The 27,545-nt window shown below is 41.5% G+C and overlaps 1 protein-coding gene across 1 annotated transcript in view; it reads left to right on the forward strand.

Moving 5' to 3' along the window:
* Window positions 1–5,327, forward strand: part of znf385b (zinc finger protein 385B) — a 219,614-nt gene extending 214,287 nt beyond the window's left edge. Inside the window, exons 8-9 of the mRNA XM_072685409.1 lie at window positions 1,354–1,455; window positions 2,612–5,327. Of these exons, the coding sequence (XP_072541510.1) occupies window positions 1,354–1,455; window positions 2,612–2,824 (315 nt within the window). The 3' untranslated portion in view covers window positions 2,825–5,327. The remainder of the gene's footprint in view (window positions 1–1,353; window positions 1,456–2,611) is intronic.
* Window positions 5,328–27,545: the final 22,218 nt, after the last annotated feature.

Here is a 27,545-nt window from a genome sequence, read left to right on the forward strand (position 1 = left end):
GAGTAAGTCAGTGATTGAGTCATGGAGTCAATGAGTGAATAATTGAATGAGTAAGTCAGTAAGTGAGTTATGGAGTCAATGCATGAGTGAGCAAATGAATGAATGAATGAATAAGTAAGTTGATGATTGAGTTATGGAGTCAATGAGTGAGTGAGTGAATTGATAAATGAATGAATGAATGAATGAGTGAGTGAGTGAGTTAATGAGTGAGTGAGTGAGTCAGTCACACGTGTCAGTAATGGAGTGAATTCTTTTTTTCCAACCTGGTTCTCCTGGGAACTGAATGTATGTCATATAATGTAGAGCATGACTGCAGTATTTCTCTCAGTGCTGTTTGTTTACATAAGCATTGCCCTGCCCGGCTCCTGTAGACCAACGCTGATCCTGCAGACTTCAGTTCCAGCTCTAATCTAATCTAATCTAATCTAATCTAATCTAACACACCTGCCTGTGATATCCACACAGCCTCACCGATCCTGATTAGCTGCATCAGGTGTGTTAGAATGGAGGTGGAACTGAACACTGCAGGAGAAAACACAGCGAGAGCAGATTTCTGCACCTGTAAAAGAGGCCTTTTGTAATTTACTGCATGTGGAAACTGTAGTCTAACAGTAGTCTGTGCAGCATTCCTTCAGAAATCACATTTCTGTCAGGTACAATTATGCAAAAACTATGCAAAAACCTACGTTTCACTAGACCTGCTTTTCAGTAATGTGGTTTTGAATCGATTATTGTTTGTTTGTTTGTTTTTCTGATAAATATTCAGATATTCTGTCAAAACGATTAGAAATATTGGAGTAAAATCTGTTTGCATTGAATTTACAGCACTGTTCTTAGGTTTTAGGCCCCTAATCCCATTATTCGAACTCATGTCTCTGAGCAGTGAGAGAGTCTTTACTGTAGAAGCTCCAGATCTCATCAGAACAGATAAAGCAGGTGAACATAAATCCAGTAAAAAGGAGAAACAAGAGCTTCTCATTCTGAAGAAAGAAAGTAGTGAGATCTTGTCGGTGAGCTAGCCTGAAGAACAGAGCTCGGTTCCTCCAGGGTTCTCCTGGACGTCCCCCAGTCCAGCCAGCACAGTGTGGAGGATGTGTTCAACTCCATCAGCAGCAGCAGCTCACCATCATTAAGCCCTGATTTACCACCAAACCAGGTGTTGATCTGAGGAGAACTCTAAATAATACTAGACTCCATGAGAGAGGAGAACTTTGGAGATGTTCTAATGATGAACACAGTGATGAAGAACCACTAGGTGGACTTGTGTATTAATGTGTATTAATGTATTTATTCTAATATCAGTATTCTAAATGCCTAAACAAACCTGAAGATCCTTTTTTCTGTCTTTCGCAGCACATCTCCAGCAGGAGGCATAAGGACCGGGTGGCAGGCAAACCCTTGAAGCCAAAATACAGTCCATACAACAAACAGCAGCGCAGCTCCAGCGCCCTGGCAGTAATGCATTATTTATGTTCCTTATAATCAAGAGCTTTCATCAGGTCTTCATGTTTCGTGTTTCAGGGATGGTCCATGCCAGGGAGACAGCCTGTGCGCTGCTGCACTTGTTAGCGGATGCTAAAAATATGTTTAGTGGGTTTATTTGATGCCTGGACACCGAAATCTGACCCTGGGCCGCGTGACCCCGACGCATTACCATGGTTTTATTTATACATAATGGGCAAACCTGTATTGGAACCAAGCCTATTATACTGTTAGAGGCAAGCTGGATGTAATGACATCTGTCGAGCACGGCGAATTACTCAGCTAGAGAGAACCCACTGATCCAATCCTCCAACACTCTCTGTAGTCTTTATCTCTAAACGGCAGCGAAATAACGACTCTGCGCTGCTGTAATCAGTCAGAGCGATCACTTCATCACTAACACTGCTGCTGCTCCTCTGTGATCACTCACGAGGCACTGAGGTCTCTTTAAAGAGGACAGGGAACACACACACACACACACATACACATACACACACACACATCTACCACTAGACTCTAATCCTAAGCCTGATGTTACACTCAGGGTTCCATATAGAACCATCTAGATGCATACACTATACGGACAAAAGTATTGGGACACCTGCCCATTCATTGTTTTCAAGGGCATTCTGCTTTTGTTGGAGTAACTGTCTCTACTGTCCAAGGAAGTAGGGTTTCTACTAGATTTTGGAGGAACATTGCTGTGAGGATTTGATAGCATAGCATTCAGCGGCCCACCTTGTCATCCCCAACATCCCAACTCATCCCAAAAATACTAGATGGAGCTCCAACCATCAATCATTCCAGAGAACACAGTGCTTTCACTGCTCCACAGCTCAATGCTGGGGGGCTTTATACCCCTCTAGCCCATGCCTAGGCATGGTATGGCATTAGGCAGCATGATGCTGATAGGTTCACAATGTTTATCTGCTCCATTGAGTCCAATTCTATTGGCTGTTCTTCTCCACAGGGACTAGACAAGCTGTGTGTGTATGTGTGCATTTGCACATCTGTGTCAGCATGAGGTACAACTTAAAGTAGCTGAATGCATTCATTAGAAGAGGTGTCCACAAACATTTGGACACAGTAGTAGTGACCCTACAGTAACTCTTCCTCTCTTACTCTGCAGGCAAAGCTGGCTCTGCAGAAGGACCTGGTGAAGCCCATCTCTCCGGCCTTCATCTCCAGCCCCTTCTCGCCCACCACCATGCCCTCCATCTCCCTGCACCCGCGCCCCAACACCTCCATCTTTCAGACGGCAACCTTGCAGGCCTCCTTCCTGCGAGCGGCACCGGGACCTATCCGGCCTTCCACCAGCTCCATCCTCTTCGCCCCGTACTGACCCTCGCCCTGGCCACGTTGCTGGAGCCACAGTAACGACCCCGAGGCAGCCGGCTGGGGTCAGAGAGAGACTGTTCCTTTGAACCCCGCTGCACAGGCGTAGGCGGCCACACAGCGCCACCTACGGGATTGCGGTCAGGCCGTCTGAAGAACTAGGCGGCCTGATGAGTGACAGTGTGCTTGTTTAACCCCTTAAGCTCTAGGCTTATTATTCAGTTGCTCGTCTTGAAGAAACACTGCAGGGTTCTCCGACCTGATCTCGGCACTCGATTGCTATGGACTGTTTTGTGTAATGAAGGCAAACCAGGTGTTCCATGTTTTTCATCAGAGCATCAACAGGATATTCCAAAACCCTCAGCAGAAACAGCAGTGTACCGTAGTAAACTCCTAAAATTAATTAATTAATTAATTAATTAGTGATTAAATTCAGTTGTCTGAGTAGATCCAACCTCAACATCTGCTAGTCTCCTGCCCTCTCAGCCCATTAAAAAAATGCTCAATAGTGGGTTGATAACGAGCGTGTGGAGGCGGCGCTTACTGAAAAGTGGGCAGGATAAAAAACAGCCAATCGTAGGCTTTTCTGCTTCTGACATCATGTAGGACCAGTGGGAGCTGCAACATTCAGACGTTTTCTGCCTAACCCTACGTAATAGTGGGGACAGTCTTTTCTATTTATCATCAGTGGAGACAGTGGGGTTACCGATGCAGAAAAACCGAATTTTTCAACCTCTAGGGGGCGCACTAGCTGGGTTTGGAACAGTACAAGTGTGATTTGTGGGCATAAAACGGTTACTACTGAACAAATTACAAGTGCTTTGTCCAACAAAAGATTTTATGCCTTAAAATCACCCTTTTGCTGTTTCGACTCTGGTTAGTGCGCCCCCTAGAGCTTACTGAGAAGTGTACAGGATAAAAAACATCCAGTCGTAGGCTTTTCTGCTTCTGGTCATGTAGGACCAGCGGAAGCTGCAGCATTCAGATGTTCTCTTTCTATTTTATCATCAATGAAGACAGTGGGGTTACCGATGCAGCAGAACTGAATTTTTTTAACCTCTAGGGGGCGCACTAGCCAGGTTTGGAACAGTAAAAGTACAATTTGTAGGCATAAAATGGCCAGGGAGGCATAAAGCGATCTGTCCAACAAAACACTTAATGCCTTAAAATCACCCTTTTGCTGTTTTGACCCTGGCTAGTGCACCCCCTAGAGGCTGAAAATTCAGATCTGCTGTATCCATAACTCCGCCTTAACTGGTGATGAAACAGAAAGGATTCTTCCCCCTATTACACAGTGATGGGCGGCGTACTTTTGAACGTAGGTGGGCCCACTGGTTGCCACGGCAACATACAAGTCATAAAAGCCTCTGATTGGCTTTGTTCTCCCTTTCCTGCTCCTCAATAAGCCCCACCTCAATTTACATTACATCTACATTGAAGGCATTTAGCAGACGTTCTTCTCCAGAGTGATTTACAGCAGAGCTTCACTGTCACTCAGTAAATACCCTTATCTAGTTTATATCAGCTAGAATCCAGAAGATCCTCTAATCTTAGACTCTACTGAATACAGAAGTCAGTCTGGAGACCCTGATACTCTACACCCTCTACACTCTGCACACTGAGCACTCTCAGAAGAGGAGGAGGGTCTTCAGTCTGGGTTTGAGGACAGCGAGCGTTGGACTCTGCCATTCGGACACCCAGGGGAAGTTCGCTCCACCACTTCGGTGCAGGACAGTAAAAAGTCTGGACGCTCGTCTTCCTGAATCTTAAAGGATGGCGGGTCGAGCCGAGCCGTACTTGAAGCTGGAAGGGCTCTTGGTGCAGATCAGGCTTTTGACCATCGCCATCAAGTACGGAGGGCCTGGCTGGTCCATTTTTGGCTTTGTAGAACAGAGTCAGGGGTCTGAATCTGACGCTTTGAATCCCCAAACCCCAAATCGAGCATTTTTTAGAAGATCTGAGTGAGTGCGGGATTCCTGCTAATATTGAGGGTGGGTCCGCTTTCCCTTTAAGGAAAACTGTCCCTTTAAGAGAATTCAGCGGCATTATGAGGACGTTTGGAGATGGAGGTTGGGTGGAGCTTTCCTGTAGTCTTCCTTTAAGGCCTCCTATCCACTAACTACTAAGAAATCCAGAGGTTTCCTAGTGGAGGGGTCGAGGCGTCTGCACTCTTAGAGCTTAAGGGGTTAAAGCCTATTGCTCTCCTCGATGGTTCGAGTCCTCGTGAGCTGCTGGAAGAGGAGCGCAATTTGGAATCTCATGGAAGGAATTAAGACAAGCGTTTGAACTGCTTCCTGATTGACTTGAATGATCACGGTCTTCCTATTCAACTGATTCAACAGACAATTCCAGACACACACACACACACACACACACACACATGCATACACTGACACACACACACGCATACACATGCTGTACTGGAGTAACGCCGAAAACAATCACAAAGCTAAAACCCATGGGCGGTACGTGTTCACTCAGTGGTTTGATGTGGTCCGGTGGGACCGTGGGGTGGGATGGGGTTGGGGTTGGGGGAGGTGGGGTGGGGTTGGGGGGGTATGATGCAGTTTTGGTCTTGTATTGTGTAGTCAATAAGCTTTGGTCACCAACGCTTTCTTGGTTTCTGCTCTGATGTTGTACTATAGTTTCCCAACCGAGCCTTAGGAGGAAATCCCATGATAGTAAACCATCCTAGTCCATCCACAACACACACTTACACTCACACCGACACACACAGACACACGCATACACCCTAGAGTCACCACTGATTCCCGGTGTTATTTTGTTGATTATTTCCAACCCGTATCCCTGCTGTTCTTTTCAGCACCTCAGATCAGACACAGGACAACCACAGGCCTTTCATCTCTATGTAATATCCTCATTTGTAACGAGACTGCGCTAATTGGCAGTTCCTGGACGATGCAATAATGTATAGCGTGTTCACCAGAGATATTCTCCATAGCGTATTTAATGTTTACCTGAAAAGATCGCAATACTAGTTTTATGTTACGGAGTGGAGGAGGAGGTGCTAAGAGACGTATAGATACGTTTATTTGTATTTTTTAGAATCAGAGAAAGAGAAATTCCCAAAATTCTTTATTTCATAGTTCATAGTATGATGTATGTGTGAGAGGATGTACAGAAAAGATTTCCTTTTCAATAAAATAATATATTTCAATGATTTTCTTCCCAAGATGAAACTGTACAGTACTGTTTTTTTGTTTTTCATGGACGTTAGATCCATATTTGAACCAGTGCATTTTCATTTCCGAGAAGATAGTTTCTAATAGGAGACACCTGCAGAGGTTTTAAAAGAATAAAGAGCATGCCAGATGAACAAAACGGGGAAAACAAAAAAGAAATCAGTAATTTCATATCGTTTCTCTGTGTGAAATGTACAGTATTTATTTTCAGAAAGCTTTTTTTTATGATGAAGTTGCTACAGATATATTTCTTTTATGGAGTTTAAATGTGTGGTGGTTATTTGTTTGTTACACCTTGTGTTTCTTTTATTAAACCCTCCAGGTCAGAGCTGTTTATGTGAGATTATTGGTTTATGTTGTATTCTCATCAGTTGCACGATCCTTTTTAATGAAAAATGAAATGGGAAACAGTGCTCACAGACAAAAACTGGCTCCGGAAGTTAAGGCCTGGCTGTGGAGTTTGTGTGTTTTAGCATTTAGCATATTTACGTAATACACTACAGGATGCAGAAAGTGATGTTTTTCACTTATAGCTGATATTTCTGTTTAAAAAAGCAGCTTGACCTACCTGGTTAAGATTGTAGACCAGCATAGGGTATGTTTTCATTGGACTCTGGTCGTTGACCATGAGCATGACCACCTGTTTAATCAACCCCTTAACACTCCAAGGCTTATCACACACACACTAAGGCGTATTACTCAGTAACTACAGGGACTTCTGTACAAAGTGATGGGACACAATACTTCCACTGCTCCACAGATCAATGCTGGGGGGCTTTATACCCCTCTACTAGCCCACGCCTGGCATTAGGCACATACTATTCTATTGCCAGTATGTTTCTATAGGGACTTGACAAGCTGTGTGTGTGTGTAATGTTATGGCTGATCTGTGTATGTCCAACATCTTCATTTATCAAATCTAGAGGAGCTAGACTCACGACATTTTCTCCATCAGGTCATTAACCATCGCTGATGTGAGTCTGGGCCTCCTCGTGATCACAGCGCTAACGACATTTTCATTCTCTCACTCTTGTCCATCACATCCTCAACATTTGATACTGGTGCAGAAAACCAGCCCTGATTATGTGCTTCCCTCCTCAGACAACTGCAATATGACACAGATCAGGGTGCCTGCCGGTCAAGCGCTGATTAAATTGGACTGCCTTTCACTTTAGCGCGTTGATTTCATAGTGATGCTAATGCTAATGCTAGCTGGCAGATACCCAGCCTGCGGCAGGAGAGGCCAACCCGATCCCTCATGACGGGTTTCCCACACACGAGCACAGAGGAGTCAATCAAAACCACTGGGCTAATCTTGCAGTTTTGACACTGCAAGGAAAGCTCGGGAACCTAGTTAGCTGTTTAAAATGTTTCCAAGATTTGAGATCTCTTTGCAATGCTGGACAAAAGTATTGGGACACATTACACCTAGTGGAGCTTTCTTTAATGACCTCCCGTTCTAAACCCATAGGCTGTATTAATATGGAGCTGGTCCTCCTTTGCTCTGAGCTCTACCAGCAGCAGCAGGTCTGGAGCTCTGCTGCAGTTATTGAGTCAGTTGGAGGCTTTTCTGCACTCTGCTCTGAGCTCAGCACTCGGCCCTGACCCCGCTCTGTAACTTTACGTGGTCTGACAGACACTCGGTGGACACTGAGCTGCTCTCTGTGAGCTGTTCCTCCTAAACTCTTCCACTGTTCAATAATAACACCACTCACAGCTGATGGAGGAAGATCTAGGAGGGAAGGTCTAAATTTCACCAGCTGACTTGTTGTTGTTGGTGCAGCGGTGTCTCCTATTACATACAGAACCACGCTGGAGCTCAGTGAGCTCTTCAGAACCTCCCGTTCTTTCACTGATGTGTGTAAGAAAGACAGACTGCAGGGCTAGAGGCTGGATTTTATACACCTGTATTGATGGGACTGAATGAAACTCTTGAATTCAATGATTACAATTTGTGTCCCAATACTTTTGTCCATTTAGTGTATACATTTTATCCCTTTCCCTTTGCAGTCCATCACAGGATGCTACACATACCTAGTGGCTGATTTACCGATACACAGGAAGAACACAGAGACCAGAGCAATCTGCTGGCACAGATAATCACACAGCTTGTCTAGTCCCTGTGGAGAAGTACTGCCAATACAATAGGACTCTCTGGAGGAGCAGATAAACATCATGGACCTATTGGCACCATGCTGCCTAATGCCAGGCGTGGGCTAGTAGAGTATAAAGCCCCCCAGCATTGAGGGGCTGTGGAGGAGTGGAAGAACAATGTTCTATGGATGGTGGAGCTCCGGCCAATACTTTTGGGATGCTTCAGAAAGTCCTATTCTACAGAAACTAGACAAGCTGTGTGTGTGTGTTTGTGCATTTGCATGGCTGTGTCAACAATGGGTGCAACTTAAAGTAGCTGAATGCATTCATTAAAAGGTGTCCACAAATATTTGGCCATATTGTGCAGCTCCACTGCCTTTACTGAAGGACCTTGAAGAAGCTTTTTTTAGTGTATATAGATGGAGTTCGTTTGTGACCGTGGATCATTATGTTCTAATTGGCCAGAACTTCAAACCCTTCAGGGCTCGGATTTCTTCAGGAGTAGGTTTCTGCTTTCTGACACTGCGCTGCTTTCTGTCTCCACGTTCTGCTTCTCTGAAATCCACGTTTAGGAGCTTCTACTGAGACCAGCGTTTGATCAGAAATCTGCGTGAACTGCTGCTTACCTTTGGAAACCCTCCAGTCTAATAGCGAGTGGGGAATTGTGCCGATGATTTCCCCCCTTTTTCCCCACCAGCTGTTTGTTTTGACTGTGAGTCAGCAAACAGGCCATCATGGTTAATCAAGCTGATTGAAACTTCGTGCCACTCTCGCCTGTCTCCAAACTTTCCTGACAAAACCACTGATGACATTGCCCAAACTTGCCAGATGTGTGTGTGTCCCAATCTTGACCTACAGTGTTGCAGATACAACAGCATACAGAAGTTTGGGTATACAGGGTATCTAGAGTATCTAAAAATAGGTTTCTAGGGTACCTAGAAATGGGTGCCTAGGATATCTAAAGTATCTGGAAAGGGGGTATCTAGGGCATCTAAAAATTGATACCTAGGGTAGCTAGAGTATCTACAAATAAGTATCTAGGGTATCTAGAGTATCTTTAAATGGGTATTTAGGGTATCTAGTGTATCTATAATGATGACCTAGGGTATCTACAGTGTCTAGAAGTGGGGTATTTTGAGTATCTAGAAACTGATACATAGGGTTTCTAATGTATCTAAAAATAGGTTCCTAGGGTATCTAGAGTATCTATAAATGAGTATCTAAGGTATCTAAAGTATTTATAAATGAGTATCTAGAGTATCTAAAAATGAGTATCTATAAATGAGTATCTAAGGTATCTAAAGTATTTATAAATGAGTATCTAGGGTATCTAGAGTATCTATAAATGAGTATCTAGGGTATCTAGAGTATCTTAAAATGAGTATCTAGGGTATCTAGAGTATTTATAAATGAGTATCTAGGGTATCTATAAATGAGTATCTAAGGTATCTAAAAATGAGTATCTAGGGTATGCCTAGGATATCTAGAGTATCTAGAAAGGGGTATCTAGGTCATCTAGAAATGGGTACCTAGGGTAGCTAGAGTATTTATAAATGGGTACCTAGGGTATCTATAAATGTGTATCTAGGGTACCTATAAATGAGTATCTAGAGTATCTATAAATGAGTATCTAGAGTATCTAGCGTATCTAAAAATGAGTATCTAGAGTATCTAGAGTGTCTATAAATGAGTATCTAGAGTATCTAAAAATTAGTATCTAGAGTATCTATAAATGAGTATCTAGGGTATCTAGAGTATCTATAAATGAGTATCTAGAGTATCTAGAGTATCTAAAAATGAGTATCTAGGGTATCTAGAGTATCTAAAAATGAGTATCTAGGGTATCTAGAGTATCTATAAATGAGTATCTAGAGTATCTAAAAATGAGTATCTAGGGTATCTAGAGTATCTATAAATGAGTATCTAAAAATTAGTATCTAGGGTATCTAGAGTATCTATAAATGAGTATCTAGGGTATCTAGAGTATTTATAAATGAGTATCTAGAGTATCTAAAAATGAGTATCTAGGGTATCTAGAGTATCTATAAATGAGTATCTAGGGTACCTAGGGTATCTAGAAATTGGTACCTAGCAGATCTAGAGTGTCTATGACTGTGTGTCTAGGGTATCTACAGTGTCTAGAAATGGATACATAGGGTATTTAGAGTGCTCTACTCACAGTGCTCCAACGTGGTCAGCAGAGCTGATAGAATGGACAGTGAGTGTAAAAACAAGGAGGTGTTAAGGATCATTGTTAAGGACAATGATCATGTCCGACACTGTAGAACAGCACAGGACTGAAAAACACCAGTAGTGCCGAGGGGGAACTGTTTAATTTAGGCTATTGCCAAGCTATTGCTTCAACCGCTGAGGTTACAATGCTGCTGATTGCTGAGAATTGACTCTTACGCTACTATATTAGCATATGATGGATTGAGAAAGCTCTCTAAGCTCTCTAGGCCTCTAAAAGAAGTTGAAGAACACATGCATTACGGCCCATGCTGATGTAAACAACTTGGTTTAAAAAAAAATGGCAAAGAGAGGCTCCAGGCTTATAGCACTGCAGTGATGTGTACACGCAGTAATGGCCCCTATTTCTGCTCCTTCCCCTTTACTTTGAGCTCTGGGGATGTTCAACAAGGCAGGGGATGTTATTTCCTGTGTTGACTGAGAAAGGCATCTTGCTCTTTCACATGTATGGATGAAGCCAGATCAGAATCTTCTTTTTTTTCTGCTGCAGAGCACATTTGCCCTTACATAAGCGGTCAGGAAATAATGCATGAAATATGATTTTTTATAAAAGCGCTATTTCTCCGTTCCCCCTAGCCTACACGCAGCAGGTCGTTTTAAGTGCTGCAATTACACGTCCTGCTATTTGTTCATTTCCAGCCCCCTCAGACGGAGCTTTGTGCTTTTTGATTGCGAAATGAGTGCCGTCCGAGCCCTGGCCCTGCATTAAAGTAAATTACGATTTATGAATCGTTTTTTAACGTCATTTTAAGACCAATCCCAAAAAAAGCAAATGTTTGGTATGGCAGATCTCCACTGACAGCGTACCTTTTTCCAAGACCAGTCAGAAAGCTGTTCTTCACCGTGTTTGATTTGATCAGAACTGAGCTTCGAATCAAGCAATCAAGCTGGTTGATTTATCATTTAAACGTGTTGCAGTTGGCCTACAGCATGATGCCTTGGTCCCAATCCAAATAGCACTCTTGTGGAATGATCACACCATGTGGCAATGTTTTCTTAGGCACAGTAATCTCATACGGACATGCAAGACATCTATTTGTCCTCATTTTGCACCAAATACTTCTGCTCGTGCACTCGCGAGCAGCGAGATGAGAAGAAGGAACAGATGTTGACGATGGCCAGGCAATATGGCCTGTTTGTTGAGACCTAAACAAAGACAGCATGCAGCACTTTCTGTTTAATGGGTTGGTTTGTAGGCGCTTTATTTATTTTTGCACAGTCTAAACTATCTTCTCGTAAAGTGTTTATGGGTTCTCAAGCTCTCATGCTGCGGGCCGAGCTGCGGCTGCCAGACTGACACTGAGGATTGCTTTCCTTTCAGGCTTGGCCTGCTCACCTTCCCCTGCGCAAGAGAGCTGGAAGCTTTGCTTCTGCATCACTCTTTTATTTTCCTGAGGCTATCGCTCTTCCAGTTTGGCATTAGAATGGCCAAGCACAACATTTCTAGGAGGTGTAATGCAAGGCCACTGCAATCTCCTGCTATGGACACTAGAGGGTGTCTGACCTGCTGGTGCATTACCTACAGCAGAGGTTGAGTGCATGGGCGGTTTGCTGATGTCCTGACTCTAGCAGAGCTACTGACCCTGGCAATTAACAGGTGAGGTGATGCAGGTGAGCATCAGCAGGAAATTTGCCCTCCAGGACCGGAATTCTGTTCCCCAGAACCGGCATTCTGTTCTCCAGGACCGGAATTCTGTCCTCCAGGACCGGAATTCTGCTTTCCAGGACCGGAATCCAGTCCTCCAGGACCGGAATTCTGCTCTCCAGGTCCAGAATTCAGTCCTCCAAGACCAGAATTCAGTCCTCCAGGACCGGAATCCAGTCCTCCAGGACCGGAATCCAGTTCTCCAAGACTGAAATTCTGCTCTCCAGGTCCAGAATCCAGTCTTCCCGGACCGGAATTCTGCTCTCCAGGACGGAATTCTGCTCTGCTATCCAGTCCTCCAGGACCAGAATTCTGCTGTCCAGGTCCAGAATCCAGTCCTCCAAGACCAGAATTCTGTCCTCCAGGACCGGAATCCAGTCCTCCAGGATCGGAAACCAGTCCTCCCGGACCGGAATTCTGCTCTCCAGGACCGGAATACAGTCCTCCCGGACCGGAATTCTGCTCTCCAGGATCGGAATCCAGTCCTCCAGGGCCTAGAACTTTACAGTAGTCACTGAACAGGCTAGACCATCAGTTGTGCTGGTGCTACACTGGTTCTTAGACCGTTGCACTTTAGGTAGCTTCAGATTTGCCAGGCAAACTCATGACCCATCCAGCAGAACAAGCTCAGCATCAATATTTTGTCTCAATATGTTCACTTATGATGTTGCGCTTGTTGATCTAGATCAGTCATTTCCTTTTATATTCGAAACTGAAAAGATCTGCGTTCCTGTCTTGAATGCTTGACAGGCAAGAAAATAGGCCTCCTCGTCTTGAATGGCTGGATGCTGGTGGTCCGTACCATTTGTTTCTTCTCCCACAGCCTGGGGGCAGCCTTAGAGACCTGATATTTTCCCCTGAGCAGAGAATTCCAGACTGTGAGAAGAATTTTGCATTGCAAGAACATTACAAGAACCGCTCTGACATTTCTATAATCTCCGCTTTACCTGGGCCAGAAACTTTCATCCCAACCAGAATGCAGCCTGAGAGCATGCTGCCCAAATCCAACCAAAGCATCAAGCGTCAAGTTCAGATTTGGAATCCGACTGCTGCCCAAACTATTTTGTAGCCAGTCAAAACTCTGCAGTCCAACCCCGACTGTAACCTGTGCACTGGCTGGGGGAGAACTCCCCGTTTATTAGAACCTTGAACTCTGGGACAAACACAAGCGATTAAAGTTAAAGATAAAGCACAAGGTAAGGGGTTTCTAATAAAGTGGCCAGTTAGTGCAAGTACAGCATGAGAGTTTCGAATAAAGTGGCCAGGTTTTAAGAGTTCAAGGAAGGGGTTTCTAATAAATTGGCTAGTTGTGAAAGTACACGGTAGGGGTTTCTAATAAAGTGGCCAGTTAGTGAAAGTACACGGTAAGAGTTTCTAATATAGTGGCCAGGTTTTGACAGTTCAAGGGAGGGGTTTCTAATAAAGTGGCCAGTTATTGAAAGTACAATGTAATGATTTCTAATAAAGCGGCCAGGCTTTGAGAGTTCAGGGTAAGAGGTTTCTAATATAGTGGCCAGGTTTTGACAGTTCAAGGTAGGGGTTTCTAATAAAGTGGCCAGTTATTGAAAGTACAATGTAAGGGTTTCTAATAAAGTGGCCAGTTATTGAAAGTACAATGTAAGGGTTTCTAATAAAGTGGCCAGTTATTGAAAGTACAATGTAATGGTTTCTAATAAAGCGGCCAGGCTTTGAGAGTTCAGGGTAAGAGGTTTCTAATATAGTGGCCAGGTTTTGACAGTTCAAGGTAGGGGTTTCTAATAAAGTGGCCAGTTATTGAAAGTACAATGTAAGGGTTTCTAATAAAGTGGCCAGTTAGTGAAAGTACACGGTAAGGGTTTCTAATATAGTGGCCAGTTATTGAAAGTACAATGTAATGGTTTTTAATAAAGCGGCCAGGCTTTGAGAGTTCAGGGTAAGAGGTTTCTAATATAGTGGCCAGGTTTTGAAAGTTCAAGGTAGGGGTTTCTAATAAAGTGTCCAGTTATTGAAAGTACAAGGTAGGCTAAATCCTGTGGTGTGTACCAGTCTTAATGGAGCTCTAGGGACAGCAGCTGGGTCCCGTTGGGTTTGGACAAAGACTTCGAGCCCTAGTAACGTCCACATCCTCATTCTGCTGCCCTCTGAGACCCCGCAGAGGCCTTGAGTCAGAGCCTTGTGTTTATATTGGACTCCGAGTCTGTGTCGGTTGCTGCTCCACTATGAGCACGTCCCTTGTCTTCAAGGGCTCTCTGTTAAGACATCAACATGAAGACACTGGGGACCGGGGCTCGGAAGGTGCTTTGTGCTGTTCTGCCACAGAGCTAAATCGTCTCGGGCCGCGGCTAATCCCTGTTGTTTGCTGGGAGCACGGAGACGAATAGAAATCATTGTCTAAAAGGAGATCTGGCTGGGCAGGTATTACTCATCTGAGGCAAACCACCTACTGTGCCCGCTCTGCTCACTGAAACACCTCCCAATCCTGCCTTCCCTCTCTTCTGTGCATACCCACACACCTCTGCTGCTGGCCTCCTGTGCCCTGCCAGATACAAGCAAACAGCCCACACAACTTCAAAACACCCCACTCAGATCTGTTTCAGCGCCTGCACTCTCATACACACAACCTGTTATCTAACCGCTACATATGTCAGTATGAAGAAGTTGTATTCACCGCAGGCTTCCCACCCAGCGCTGAAATGGAGGGACTGGAGCAGAGGAAAGCCTTTAGCTTCTACAATCTGTGCTAATAAGAGAATCCTTGCACACAGATATATGATCTGACCGTCCACTTTGCTGGTGTAGCCTACAGCTAGCTCCTCTATTGAGGTGCAGTGTGTGCCAGATGTCTCCGAGGCCTTCAATAATGATCACTTCTGAAAACAGAGGCATTCTGAGATGGATATTTTTGGATGGTGGGCCCACTCTCATCTAGGGAAGTCTGTTCCTGCTAGGTATAAAAAAGCCTGTTTGGTCTGGTAGGAGTTTCTAATAAAGTGGCCAGTTAGTGGAATCACAAGGTAGGTGTTTCTAATAAAGTGGCCAGTGAGTGGAAGAAGCACAAGGTAGGAGTTTCTAATAAAGTGGCCAGTGAGCGGAAGCACAAGGTAGGGGTTTCTAATAAAGTGGCCAGTGAGTGAAAGAAGCACAAGGTAGGAGTTTCTAATAAAGTGGCCAGTGAGTGGAAGCACAAGGTAGGGGTTTCTAAAAAAGTGGCCAGTTAGTGGAAGCACAAGGTAAGGGTTTCTAATAAAGTGGCCAGTGAGTGGAAGCACAAGGTAGGGGTTTCTAAAAAAGTGGCCAGTTAGTGGAAGCACAAGGTAAGGGTTTCTAATAAAGTGGCCAGTGAGTGGAAGCACAAGGTAGGGGTTTCTAATAAAGTGGCCAGTTAGTGGAAGCACAAGGTAGGGGTTTCTAATAAAGTGGCCAGTGAGTGGAAGCACAAGGAAGGGGTTTCTAATAAAGTGGCCAGTTAGTGGAATCACAAGGTAGGGGTTTCTAATAAAGTGGCCAGTTAGTGGAATCACAAGGTAGGAGTTTCTAATAAAGTGGCCAGTGAGTGGAAGCACAAGGTAGGGGTTTCTAATAAAGTGGCCAGTGAGTGGAAGCACAAGGTAGGGGTTTCTAATAAAGTGGCCAGTTAGTGGAAGCACAAGGTAGGGGTTTCTAATAAAGTGGCCAGTGAGTGGAAGCACTAGGTAGGGGTTTCTAATAAAGTGGCCAGTTAGTGGAAGCACTAGGTAGGGGTTTCTAATAAAGTGGCCAGTTAGTGGAATCACAAGGAAGGGGTTTCTAATAAAGTGGCCAGATTTTCAGAGTTAAAGGTGGGGGTTTCTAATAAAGTGGCCAGATTTTCAAAGTTAAAGGTGGGGGTTTCTGATAAAGTGGCCAGAGAGTGGAAGCACAAGGTATGGATTTCTGATAAAGAATGGCCTACCACCACAAAAACATCTGGACAACAGTGGAGTCCTGTGCTCAGAAACTGACCAGTGCTGAATTTGGTAGCGGGACAGTGTGAACCTGCAGCACCACTTGAGACGGAGTCTAGCACAGTCTTCTTGTAATGCAGTGAGTGATGTTTGTGCATCACGACTCATTTATTCAACCTAATGTCAAATGTTTAACTCCATTAATGAGTTCATTACAGGTTGTTACTGCTGGCGGGGAATTAAAGCAGTTTTGGTGAGCAGTCTGAAGAGTAAACAGTGTGTAAGCCGTAATTAAGACAATGTTCTGCAGGCAAACAATATGTGAATTAGCGGCTTGTTTTTTTCCGCCTTGCTCAGACTTGTTTCCAGTGGAAAACAGGCAAACAGGCTGATAAATAAATGCATGACATGCATTCATAAGACTCTAAGCAAAGCATTTTTCGAAATGAAAGAGATATAAGAGTTGATGGGAGAGACGAACACCTGGCAGAATCATCCAGGGTCTCACGAGAAGCATCCTCCAACAAATCTAATTTCCTAAATTCAATTTGAAAGGTTCACAAACAAGTCAGGATCATTTCGGTTCACATTTGCAAACAGATAGGTTGCTGGGACTGTGGGGGAGTCGGCTGTCGTTTTGTGGCCTCCGAACATGAAGTGCTTTATGAGAATGTGTAATGGTGTTGATCAAACCCCTGTTGATGAAGGATATAGTTATCTTATGACTGTCGCTTCAGGAAAAGGCACGGACGAGCCATTATGGAGCCCGGAAACCCTCAATTGTCAGCACTTGTAGAGGATGTGTTTCAGAACCGTAATGGATGTAAAACACACAGCAGGATGGACAGTGAAGTGGGCAGCCACAGCTGTGCTGAATACTAAAACCAAGAAACACATCAACACTCACTGTCCACTTTCACTACATATATACAAATAAAAAAAAAAAAAAAAAAGTTTGTGGACACCCCTTCTAATGAATGCATTCGACTGCTCTAGGTTGCACCCATTGCTGATACATGCACAGCTTGTCTAGTCCCTGTAGAGAAGAAGCACTGCCAATAGTATAGGACTCTCTGGAGCAGATCAGCATCATGAAGCTATTGGCATTATGCTGCCTAATGCCAGGCGTGGGCTAGTAGAGGGGTATAAAGACCCCCAGCATTGAGCTATCAAGCAGTGGAACAGCAGTGTTCTCTGGAATGATGGTTGGTTCTCCATCCAGTACTTTTGGGATAAGTTGGGGACGAGGTGGAGTGATTGTCAATTAAACATCCTGACCCCTCTAACTCTTGCTCTTGTCGCTGAATGCAATCAAATCCTTACAGCAAATCTCCACTAAATCTAGTAGGAAGCCTTCTTCTTTGGGCAGTAGAGACAGTCACTCCAACAAAAGCAATAGAAACTCTTTTTACGACCCTTGAATTCAGAAGAAACAGTGAGTGAGCAGGTGTCCCAATACTTTTGTCCATATAGTGTATTTGGGCAGTTTTAGCACAGCACAGCAGCGACACTTACAGTGTGTGTGTGTGTGTGTGTGTGTGTGTGTGTGTGTGTGTGTGTGTGTGTGTGTATTGGTATAAGTGTACCAGTGGTGTTCCTGGGGTTTTGTACACAGGTCAGTGTCACTGCTAGGTTGAGAGTTGGTCCACCATCCAAAAATATCCCAGCAAGAGCGGCTCTGTGGTCCGAAACTGGGGGCTAGGGGGAGTCTCTGTGACCAGCATGCTCTAATAGTGCAAGCATGAGACCACCCGATGCGTCACAGTGCCTGAAGGGGACGGGACTGGTGGAACCGAATTACTGGACTGGACTCATGAATCATCATCAGCATGTCATGTACTCTGACAAGCCATAACATTAGTACCACTGACCGGTGAAGTGATTAGCATTGATTAATTATCTTCATCTGTCAAAGGGGTGGGATCCACATCTAAGAATCTCAGCCACTTTGACAAGAACCAAGCCGTGATGTTCTAGACGACTGGGTCAGAACAAACATCTCCCAAACATCAGGTAGGCCTTTTCTTCAGTGAACCTACACCTACACCTTCTGTGAACCCAGCAAATGTATATTTTTAATGAATATGGGCATGTTTACATACTTGCTTAGAGAGCCATTGAGGTACCATCTCAAAAATCATATCAAAAAGTAGTAGTTTTAAAAATTACATCTCAGATTTATATCTGTTTCCATGGCAACACTTGACTTATTTTACCCACTAAAATTATTAGCCATAAAAATTACGTACTATGTACTATCACATGCAGTCGATTTATGAAAATTTTACTTTGATTCAATATTGAAAAATGATTTTCCCCATCTTTGAGTGGATTTGCTCAGCTGTGCATGTAACCTACTGTTGAACAACTGCGCCTAAAAAGTCTAAATTCCTCAAAAATGAAGCTCTTACTTTACGTTCTTTAACAAATGCCATAGAGGAACCACTTTTGCTTCCATAAAGAACCTTCAAGCCTAAAGCGGTTCTTCTATGTCATCGCTCACTTTATGGGAGTGTAGCCTTGATAACAGGCCGGTTTAGCTGGAAAAGGTCCACCCTGTTACGTATATCCCGCTTTATTAAAACCAAGCGTCGGGCTTCTCAGTTTTATTTGAAACACACAAAAGAATTTTCTAGAAAGTCTGATTTTGAATAAGAGCGTTACATAACTGAAACTATAGAGGATGAAAAGCTTCATATTAGCTTCTTTCATGAAATGACTCACCATAATGTTTTTCTCAATGTTTTCCAGCTTTCCTAAGTGTCTTTCTGGACTAATTTAACATTTGTTGATTTTTATAGCTCCCGGCCTATTAAAATGAACTACTAATTCGAGTAAGATTTACACAGTATATATATATATATATATATATCTGTACAATATTGCAGATCTTACTCAGATTAGTCCAGAAGGACACTTAAATAAATAAATATATATATATATATATATGTGTGTGTGTGTGTGTGTGTGTGTGTGTGTGTGTGTGTGTGTGTGTGTGTGTATAGAATTGCAGCTGTATCGGTTGTATATTCCTGAAAACCTTGACTCCGTGTTGAACAGTTGTGCAGACTTCAGCATGATTTATTTATTTTTTTCTCTTCACGCTGACGTCTGACGCCACTCTTAGGTTGTAAAACCGTCCCCAAGGGTGACAGGCAGTAATTACACATCAGCACAATTACTGCAAGCTGCTGCTGGAACAATGGGCAGAGGCAGCCTTTATCTCAATGTATTAGGGCCTTTATCTGACCATAAGCCACTCACAGCAGATCCTGTTTGCCTCTCCAGCCGTCAGCTTTATTAGAGATGGCCAGCGACAAGGCCTTTCCATCTCCAACTGTTGCTTTTAATACAGATCAGAATAAGAAATGCTGTTTGTGAGTGTTTTTATTAAACTTGATTTAACCATGTGTCTTAAGCCCATAAGCCCAGATTCGTGTTTAGTTAAAATTAGTTTTTTAGCTTTATTTCGGCTAAACGTATCAGTTTATAGCTTTAGATTTGCTAAATGAATCAGTTTATAGCTTTAATTTAGCTAAATGTATCAGTTTATAGCTTCAACTCAACTAAGTGTATGAGTTTATAGCTTTAGATTTGCTAAATGTATCAGTTTATAGCTTTAACTCAGCTAAATGTATCAGTTTATAGCTTTAGATTTGCTAAATGTATCAGTTTATAGCTTTAGATTTGCTAAGTGTATCAGTTTATAGCTTTAATTCAGCTAAATATATCAGTTTATAGCTTTAACTCAGCTAAATGTATCAGTTTATAGCTTTAGATTTGCTAAATGTATCAGTGTATAGCTTTAGATTTGCTAAATGTATCAGTGTATAGCTTTAGATTTGCTAAGTGTATCAGTTTATAGCTTTAATTCAGCTAAATATATCAGTTTATAGTTTTAGATTTGCTAAATGAATCTGTGTATAGCTCTAGCTTTGCTAAATTTATCAGTTTATAGTTTTAGATTTGCTAATGTATCAGTTTATAGCTTTAACTCAGCTAAATTTATCAGTGTATAGCTCTAGATTTGCTAAATGTATGAGTACATAGCTCTAGCTTTGCTAAATGTTCCAGTATATGGCTTTAGCTTTGTATCAGTTAGTAGTTAATAGCTTTAGCTTTGTATCGGTTAGTAGTTTATAGCTTTAGCTCTACTAATGTTATCAGTGTATAGCTTTAACTCAGCTAAATATATCAGTGTATAACTTTTTTTTTGTCAAAAATATCAGTTTACAGCTACAGTTCAGCTAAATATATTAGTGTTAAAGCAATATTTCAGGTAAGCAGCTACTGTCCCCCTAAATACAGGTCTCTAAATATCTATAATATACTGGCAAAAAATGAACAATGTTATTTGTTGTGTTGATCACTGTAACCTTTCCATGTCAGCTTTCCATGCGTTCTTCACTGCCGTCCAATAACACTCGTTTTTTTCTTTTCCACATTATGTTTTATGAAAATTAGCAATTATTTCGAGAGCAGGAGTCAAAATGTTGAGAAAATAAGGTTTTCCATTCTATTGGCAGAAACAGGGGGGGAATGGGCTTCTATAGACTGAGGGGGGCTCAAAGAGAAGAGAACCAGACCTACTAGGGCTATTCTGGGGAGAGGCTGAGATGCATCTTGAACAAAAGCAGAGGCCATGGAGAACACACTGTGGCCTAGAGGGCACTTACACAGTCTAGAGGGCAAAAGGTCAGGGTCCAGGGTATCCTCTGGGCCTGCATGTTTGTGCTTGCTGATAACGCCTCTTGTGTGCAGCCACTCGGGTCTGATCATCACAATAACAGCAGTGATATCTCCCAGTACTTTTGTTTTTCTGGTACTTCAGTACATTCAAAAGCAGTACTTTTGGACCAAAGTACCAAATGAGGAGTAGTAGTATTTCACCAAGAGTGTGTGTGCTGCATTCACCCCTGGTTATACTTAGTTCATGTGCAGAAAAGCCTGTTAGCTCATCACACCATCTGCGCCCGGGTCCTCAACCCACAGCCTAATACATTATAAAAGCTTATTATGTCTGTTTTGCAAGCTTTATCATTTATACACACTGTTTCTCTCTGATTGATCTAATTCCGTAAGGCCTTACTGGACGAACAGAGCCACCTTGTGGCCCCTCTTTGTAGCTTCACCCTCCACTTATCACTGGGAGCAAACCTGATTACCATAGCAACTGAATTTATCCTTCTCCTTTTCTATTTTTGGTTCCCATATGGCACAACAGGACTGTTTTCTCCCCTGCATTTATTTTTTAACTCCCAAGAAAGGACTGTACGCTCCCAGCCTGCACCGGTTCTGCACCGGTTCTTCCAAGGTGTGTATTAATAGAACAAAAGCAGTCGGGCGCTGGTGCTATTTCTGCCTCCTGTGATACACTCCTTAATGTCACTGATGAAAGTGCAGTGTGAGGGTGTTTCCTCTCAGGCCTGTCTCTGTCTCTGTTCCGGGTGTTAGAGGGCCGCTGAGGAGCCGTGGAGGGTCTACACATGGTTATTAAACAAAAGCCAATTTTAGTAAATCAGAAAACAGCATTATAATTAAAAGCATTCCATCATCCGCAGCACAACTGCTTAATTATGCAGCAAATAACAAGACCCTTCCTGTGCTGCTGCTACCCCTTATTTGCTGTATCATTTTTAAGGGGTACTTCAGCACCCCCCACCATCCAAACCTGCTATTACGCTCTCATTTGCATAATACTGACTAGCTCCTATTCATTTCTCTCGTTATTAGCAACTGGGGGGCTGATTAATTGGTACAAACACTTCATGGGGTTATAGCTATAGTTCAGCTGAATGTATGAGTTTATAGCTATAGATCAACTAAATGTATCAGTTTATAACTATAGTTCAGCTGAATGTATGAGTTTATAGCTATAGATCAACTAAATGTATCAGTTTATAACTATAGTTCAGCTGAATGTATGAGTTTATAGCTATAGATTAACTAAATGTATCAGTTTATAGCTATGGATCAACTTAATGTATCAGTTTATAGCTATAGATCAACTTAATGTATCAGTTTATAGCTATAGATCAACTTAATGTATCAGTTTATAGCTATAGATCAACTTAATGTATCTGTTTATAGCTATAGATCAACTTAATGTATCAGTTTTTAGCTATAGATTAACTAAATGTATCAGTTTATAGCTATAGATCAACTAAATAAATCAGGTTTTGGCTTTAATTCAACTAAATCTATCAGTTTATAGCTATGGATCAACTTAATGTATCAGTTTATAGCTATAGATCAATTAAATGTATCTGTTTATAGCTATAGATCAACTAAATGTATCAGTTTATAGCTATAGATTAACTGAATGTATCAGTTTATAGCTATAGATTAACTAAATGTATCAGTTTATAGCTATAGATTAACTGAATGTATCAGTTTATAGCCATAGATCAACTGAATGTATCAGTTTATAGCTATAGATCAACTAAATAAATCAGGTTTTGGCTTTAATTCAACTAAATACAGCACTTTAAAGCTATAGTTCATCTAAATATATTAGCTTATAGCTATAGTTCAGTTAATTGCATCATTTTAAAGCTATAGTTCATCTAAATATATTAGCTTATAGCTATAGTTCAGTTAATTGCATCACTTTAAAGCTATAGATCAACTAAATGTATCAGTTTATGGCTATAGATCAACTTAATGTATCAGTTTTTAGCTATAGATTAACTAAATGTATCAGTTTATAGCTATGTTTCAAATGAATAAATCAGTTTTTGATTTTAATGACTTTTAATGAGCTTTGCTAAGTGTGTCAGTTTATAGCTCTAGATCAGCTAAATGTATTAGTTTACGTTTACAGCTATAGTTTAATCCAGCAAAATTTTATATCTATTTCAAATACATGAATCATTATATGGCTTTAGTTCATTTAAATACATCACTTTAAAGCTATAGTTCATCTAAATGTATTAGCTTATATCTATATTTCAAATAAATGTATTAATATATGGCTTTAATTTAACTAAATGTATCATTTTTTTTAGCTTTAGCTCAGACAAATGTATTAGCTTATAGCTATAGTTTAGCTAAATGTATCATTTTTTAGCTTTAGCTCAGCTAAATGTATTAGCTTATAGCTATAGTTTAGCTGAATATGTCATGTTTTAGCTTTAGCTCAGCTAAATGCAATCATTAATAGATATTTATAGATATTTTGTATATTTATAGATATGGTTTGTATCGGTTTATATCTATATTTCAAATAAATTAATCAGTTTTATGGCTGTAATTCAACTAAATGTATGGCTTAATAGCTTTAGCTCATCTAAATGTCTGAGTAAAAGCAATTGTTTAAACATCTTACTTAAAAAAGACCATGTGGCCTTCAGAAGGAGTTCAGGAGAGCCCTCCCCTCAGCCCGACTCAGCCCTTTTAGAGCTGGACCACTGCACTTTAGCTAACAGCAATGGTGAATTACCGAAGGAGTTAAAGAGAGAAGCCCATCACTCCTGCTCAGCTCTTTTGGGGTTGGACCAACCTGAATCTCACTCCAAGAAAATGAATTGTAAAAGTTGGCAGGCTTGTTCCTGGACACTGATTAGGCCAAGTCTTGGACTAGACTGCAGAGTCAGCTGTGTTCCCAGTTGGAAGCTGTTTAAGTCCAGGCTTGGCTTTCATCTGTTTCATCATCTTCAGCTTTGGGAGAAAGTGGCTCCAAAAGTAATTAGTAAATGACTTCAAATACTTCAAAAACTGTTTACAGATTAAAGCAACATTATGCAGATTTTAACCTTCGTCATTCCCACTCTCATCTCTCCAGAACTGCTGTGTAACGCTGCGTAACCCATAGAGTCATATTAGTGTAAAATCCTGTAGTGTTACTCTACCGCCTCAGCCCACATGCTGCTACACCTTCAGATCAAGCTTCTGGAGCTTCTCTCAGCTTGTCCAGAAATGCATGTGTACAGCTGTGCATGATTTGTATTTACAGCAGTGGAGTAGAAGTGCTGCTTGATGTTGGTTCTGATTAATTAATATGATAAGATTTGAAAGTAATTAAGGTTGTAGTATTAAATCGTGTTGTTTCCCACAATGCTACACAGCAACCGCTACCTGCACTTTGGTCTGTAAATGGTGTGTTGCTTGTTTACTGACCCTTTAAGTGTTGTTTTGCTATGTAAGCATTTGTATTACAGGAAACCTGCTGTGGTTAATGGCTGTAATTCATTTGTATATGTGTGTGTGTGTAGAGCTAAGCTTAGTGAGTCACCCCCGAATGAATCAGTTGCTTTGTGATTCACGTATCAACTCAAATGAGGCATTCTGCCCTGCTTCACAATAAAAGAGCTCATTGTTTTCCAGTCAAGAACGCTTCCTGATTCTTCTTCCGCCACAATACTTTTTACTACTCTGAGTATTACATGGGGATTGACTCAGCAACCTTTCGGTCCCAAGTCTTTTCCTCCCCTACAGGTCCTGAGGTCAGCTGGGGTCTGAAAAACTTAAAATATGTAAGTTTATAATTCTATATTATTTATATGAATTAAATTCGAATATATTTTAATAAATGGCATCAAAAGAGCTCGTTCATTGTTTCCAATCAAGAATACTATTACTTGATATGATTTCATAACTTTAGTAAGGTTGAGAGTGAGTCAACCACCCAAAATATCCAGAAAGAGCAGCTCTGTGGTTAGGAACTGACCACTGATGAAGGTCTAGAGGGTCATTAACACAACCTATGCATCAGCAGATGAGCTTCTGCCTCTAACTGAACACCAGCAAGGAGGAGTTACAGGAGTCCATGTTTACATTTTTACTGTTCACAAATTGTAGAGTTGCAGTATTCAGTAGGGGGCAGTGTTGATTCAGTAAGGGTCAGTATTAATTCAGTACTGATTCAGTAGGTGACAGACTTGATTTAGGACTATTTCAGTAAGGGATGGGATTGATTCAGTAAAAGACAGTGTTAATTCAGGACTGATTCATTAAGTGACAGTATTGATTGAGAACTGATTTAGTAAGGAATGGGGTTGATTCAGTACTGATTCAGTATTGATTTAGTACTAATTTAGTAAGGGATGGGATTGATTCAGTACAGATTCAGTAAGTGGTAGTGTTAACTCAGTACAGATTCAGTAAGGGACAATATTGATTCAGTACTGATTCAGTGCTGATTCAGTAAGAAACAGTATTGATTCAGTATAGAACAATGTTAATGCAGTACTGATTCAGTGAGGGACAATATTGATTCAGTACTGTTTCAGTCATGGACAGTGTTGATTCAGTACTGATTTAGTATTGATTCAGTTCTGATTCCATACTGATTCAATAATGAACAGCATTGATTCAGTATTGATTCAGTAAGACATAGTGTTCATTCAGTCAGTCAATCACCCAAAAATATCCAAAAAGAGCAGCTCTGTGGTTAGGAACTGACCACTGATGAAGGTCTAGAGGGTCATTAACACAACCTATGCATCAGCAGATGAGCTTCTGCCTCTAACTGAACACCAGCAAGGCAAGTTATGAGTTACAGGAGTCCATGTTTACATGTTTACTGTTCACTGAGTCACAGATGCTGTTTTGGCTCATGGTGATGTCTACCGTGGGTCTAAAGCAGAGGTGTTCAGCTGCCTCATGCCTTCCTGATGAAGGGTTTTAAATGATCATGGCTTTTGCATTGAGCCTCCAGAGTGAAATGTCATGATGTTATTTGTGCTGCAAACAGTTTAATGCTTCTTCTTTTATCTTCAGTTCTCAGAATTTATCTCTGCTTTCAAAGTCTCAGAGCTACAAATGTCAATTGTACACTTCTTCTGAGCACTCGCTTCTGATTATAGCAAACCAAAGCCATTTAACGTGCCAGAAAATTGGGTTATACTGTGTACACATGTTGCCTTGCAACTGGCTAAAGGCTAAAGAGAGCGCGGGCCTGTATTATCGGAGTAATCAACTTCAAAGCCCTTCGTTCCGTTACAGGATCCGCTTGTGGCTAAAACAGGATTTGGGGGATTATCAGGGCGGCGCTGGCGCCATTCAAACACAGAGAATTGCATTAGTTTGTCGTATTTGTACAAACAATATTTGCCCAAAGATTCTAATTGTAAACATACATAATAGTTGAGTACAATCCAGTATAGGAATAGTAAACAACTGTATTATACACTATATGTCCAAAAGTTTGTGGACACCCCTTTTAATCAATACATTCCGCCACTTTACGTGGCACCAATTGCTGACACAGATCCACACAGCTGGTCACTGTAGAGAAGTAATTTAGCCAATAGAATAGAATAGAACTCATAATGCCTAATGCCAGGCGTGGGCTAGAGGGGTATAAAGCCCCCCAGCATTGAGCTGTGGAGCAGTGGAGGAACTGGTGGTGTTCTCTGAAATAATGGATGGTGGAGCTCCATCCAAGACTTTTTTAAGGATAAGCTGGGTGTTGGGAGTTGGAAATGAAGTAGGGTGATGATCATCATCCAACATCTGCTGATTTTATAAGAGACAGTATTGATTTAGTACTGATTCAGTAAGGGATGGGGTTGATTCAGTACCGATTCAGTTAGGGATGGGGTTGATTTAGTGCTGATTTAGTAGGGAAAAGTATTGATTCAGTACTGATTCAGTAAGGGATGGGTTGATTCTGTACTGATTCAGTAAGGGATTGGGTTAATTCAGTGCTGATTTAGTAAGGAACAGTATTGATGTAGTGCTGATTTAGTAAGGGACAGTAAAGATTCAGTACTGATTCAGTTAGGGATGGGGTCAATTCAGTAGTGATTCAGTAAGGGATGGGTTTGATTCAGAACTGTTTTAATAAGGGACAGTAATGATTCAGTACTGATTCAGTTAGGGATGGGGTCAATTCAGTAGTGATTCAGTAAAGGAATGCAGTTGATTCAGTACTAATTGCAATCAAATTCTCACAGCAATGCTCCTCCAAAATCTAGTAGAAAGCTGCCTTCTTCCCTGGACAGTAGAGACAGTTACTCCAACTTAAGCAGGACTTTTTAATACCCTTGAAGACACAATGAATGAGCATGTGTCCCAATACTTTTGTCCAAGTAGTGTAGATGTATAATTGTGGGATCTGATGGAACCCTTTGGTTCCTGATTGTAGAACCGTTGCTTTTAGAAACCCCCTTTTTGTGAGAAAAGTGTCTATTTAGTACCAATAAATGTTCTTTTTAAAGAACATAAATGACACAATATTACTTTAATTTTGTTATTTCAGCACTTTCACTCTTGTTTGTGCTTTTTCAGCATATTTACAAGATGTTCTCTGTCATTTCTACAGCATATCTTATAATACTGAGATACTTTCTTATATTCACAAGATGTTCTGCATCATAATTGTACCATAATTAATCATTTTTACAATGTAATATTTGATAATATCAAAATCCTATGTTATACCATATCTACCCCATAATAAGCCATTTTGTGACATATCTTATGTGATATTTTTATACTTCACAATTTGTCTATGTAATGTAATAATTATCACATAAATGTTGTATTCTCATAATAACAAGACAATTTCTCATAGTAACAAGATGCACTGTATATTTCATAGTTATGATGTAACAACTTTACATTTATGCATTTTATCATAACTGTATTTTCTCTTCATCTATGCATCTTCAGCAACCATCACTATTAAAT

Source organism: Salminus brasiliensis, chromosome 8, assembly GCF_030463535.1.
Source record: "Salminus brasiliensis chromosome 8, fSalBra1.hap2, whole genome shotgun sequence".
In the NCBI taxonomy this organism is placed as follows: Eukaryota; Metazoa; Chordata; class Actinopteri; order Characiformes; family Bryconidae; genus Salminus; species Salminus brasiliensis.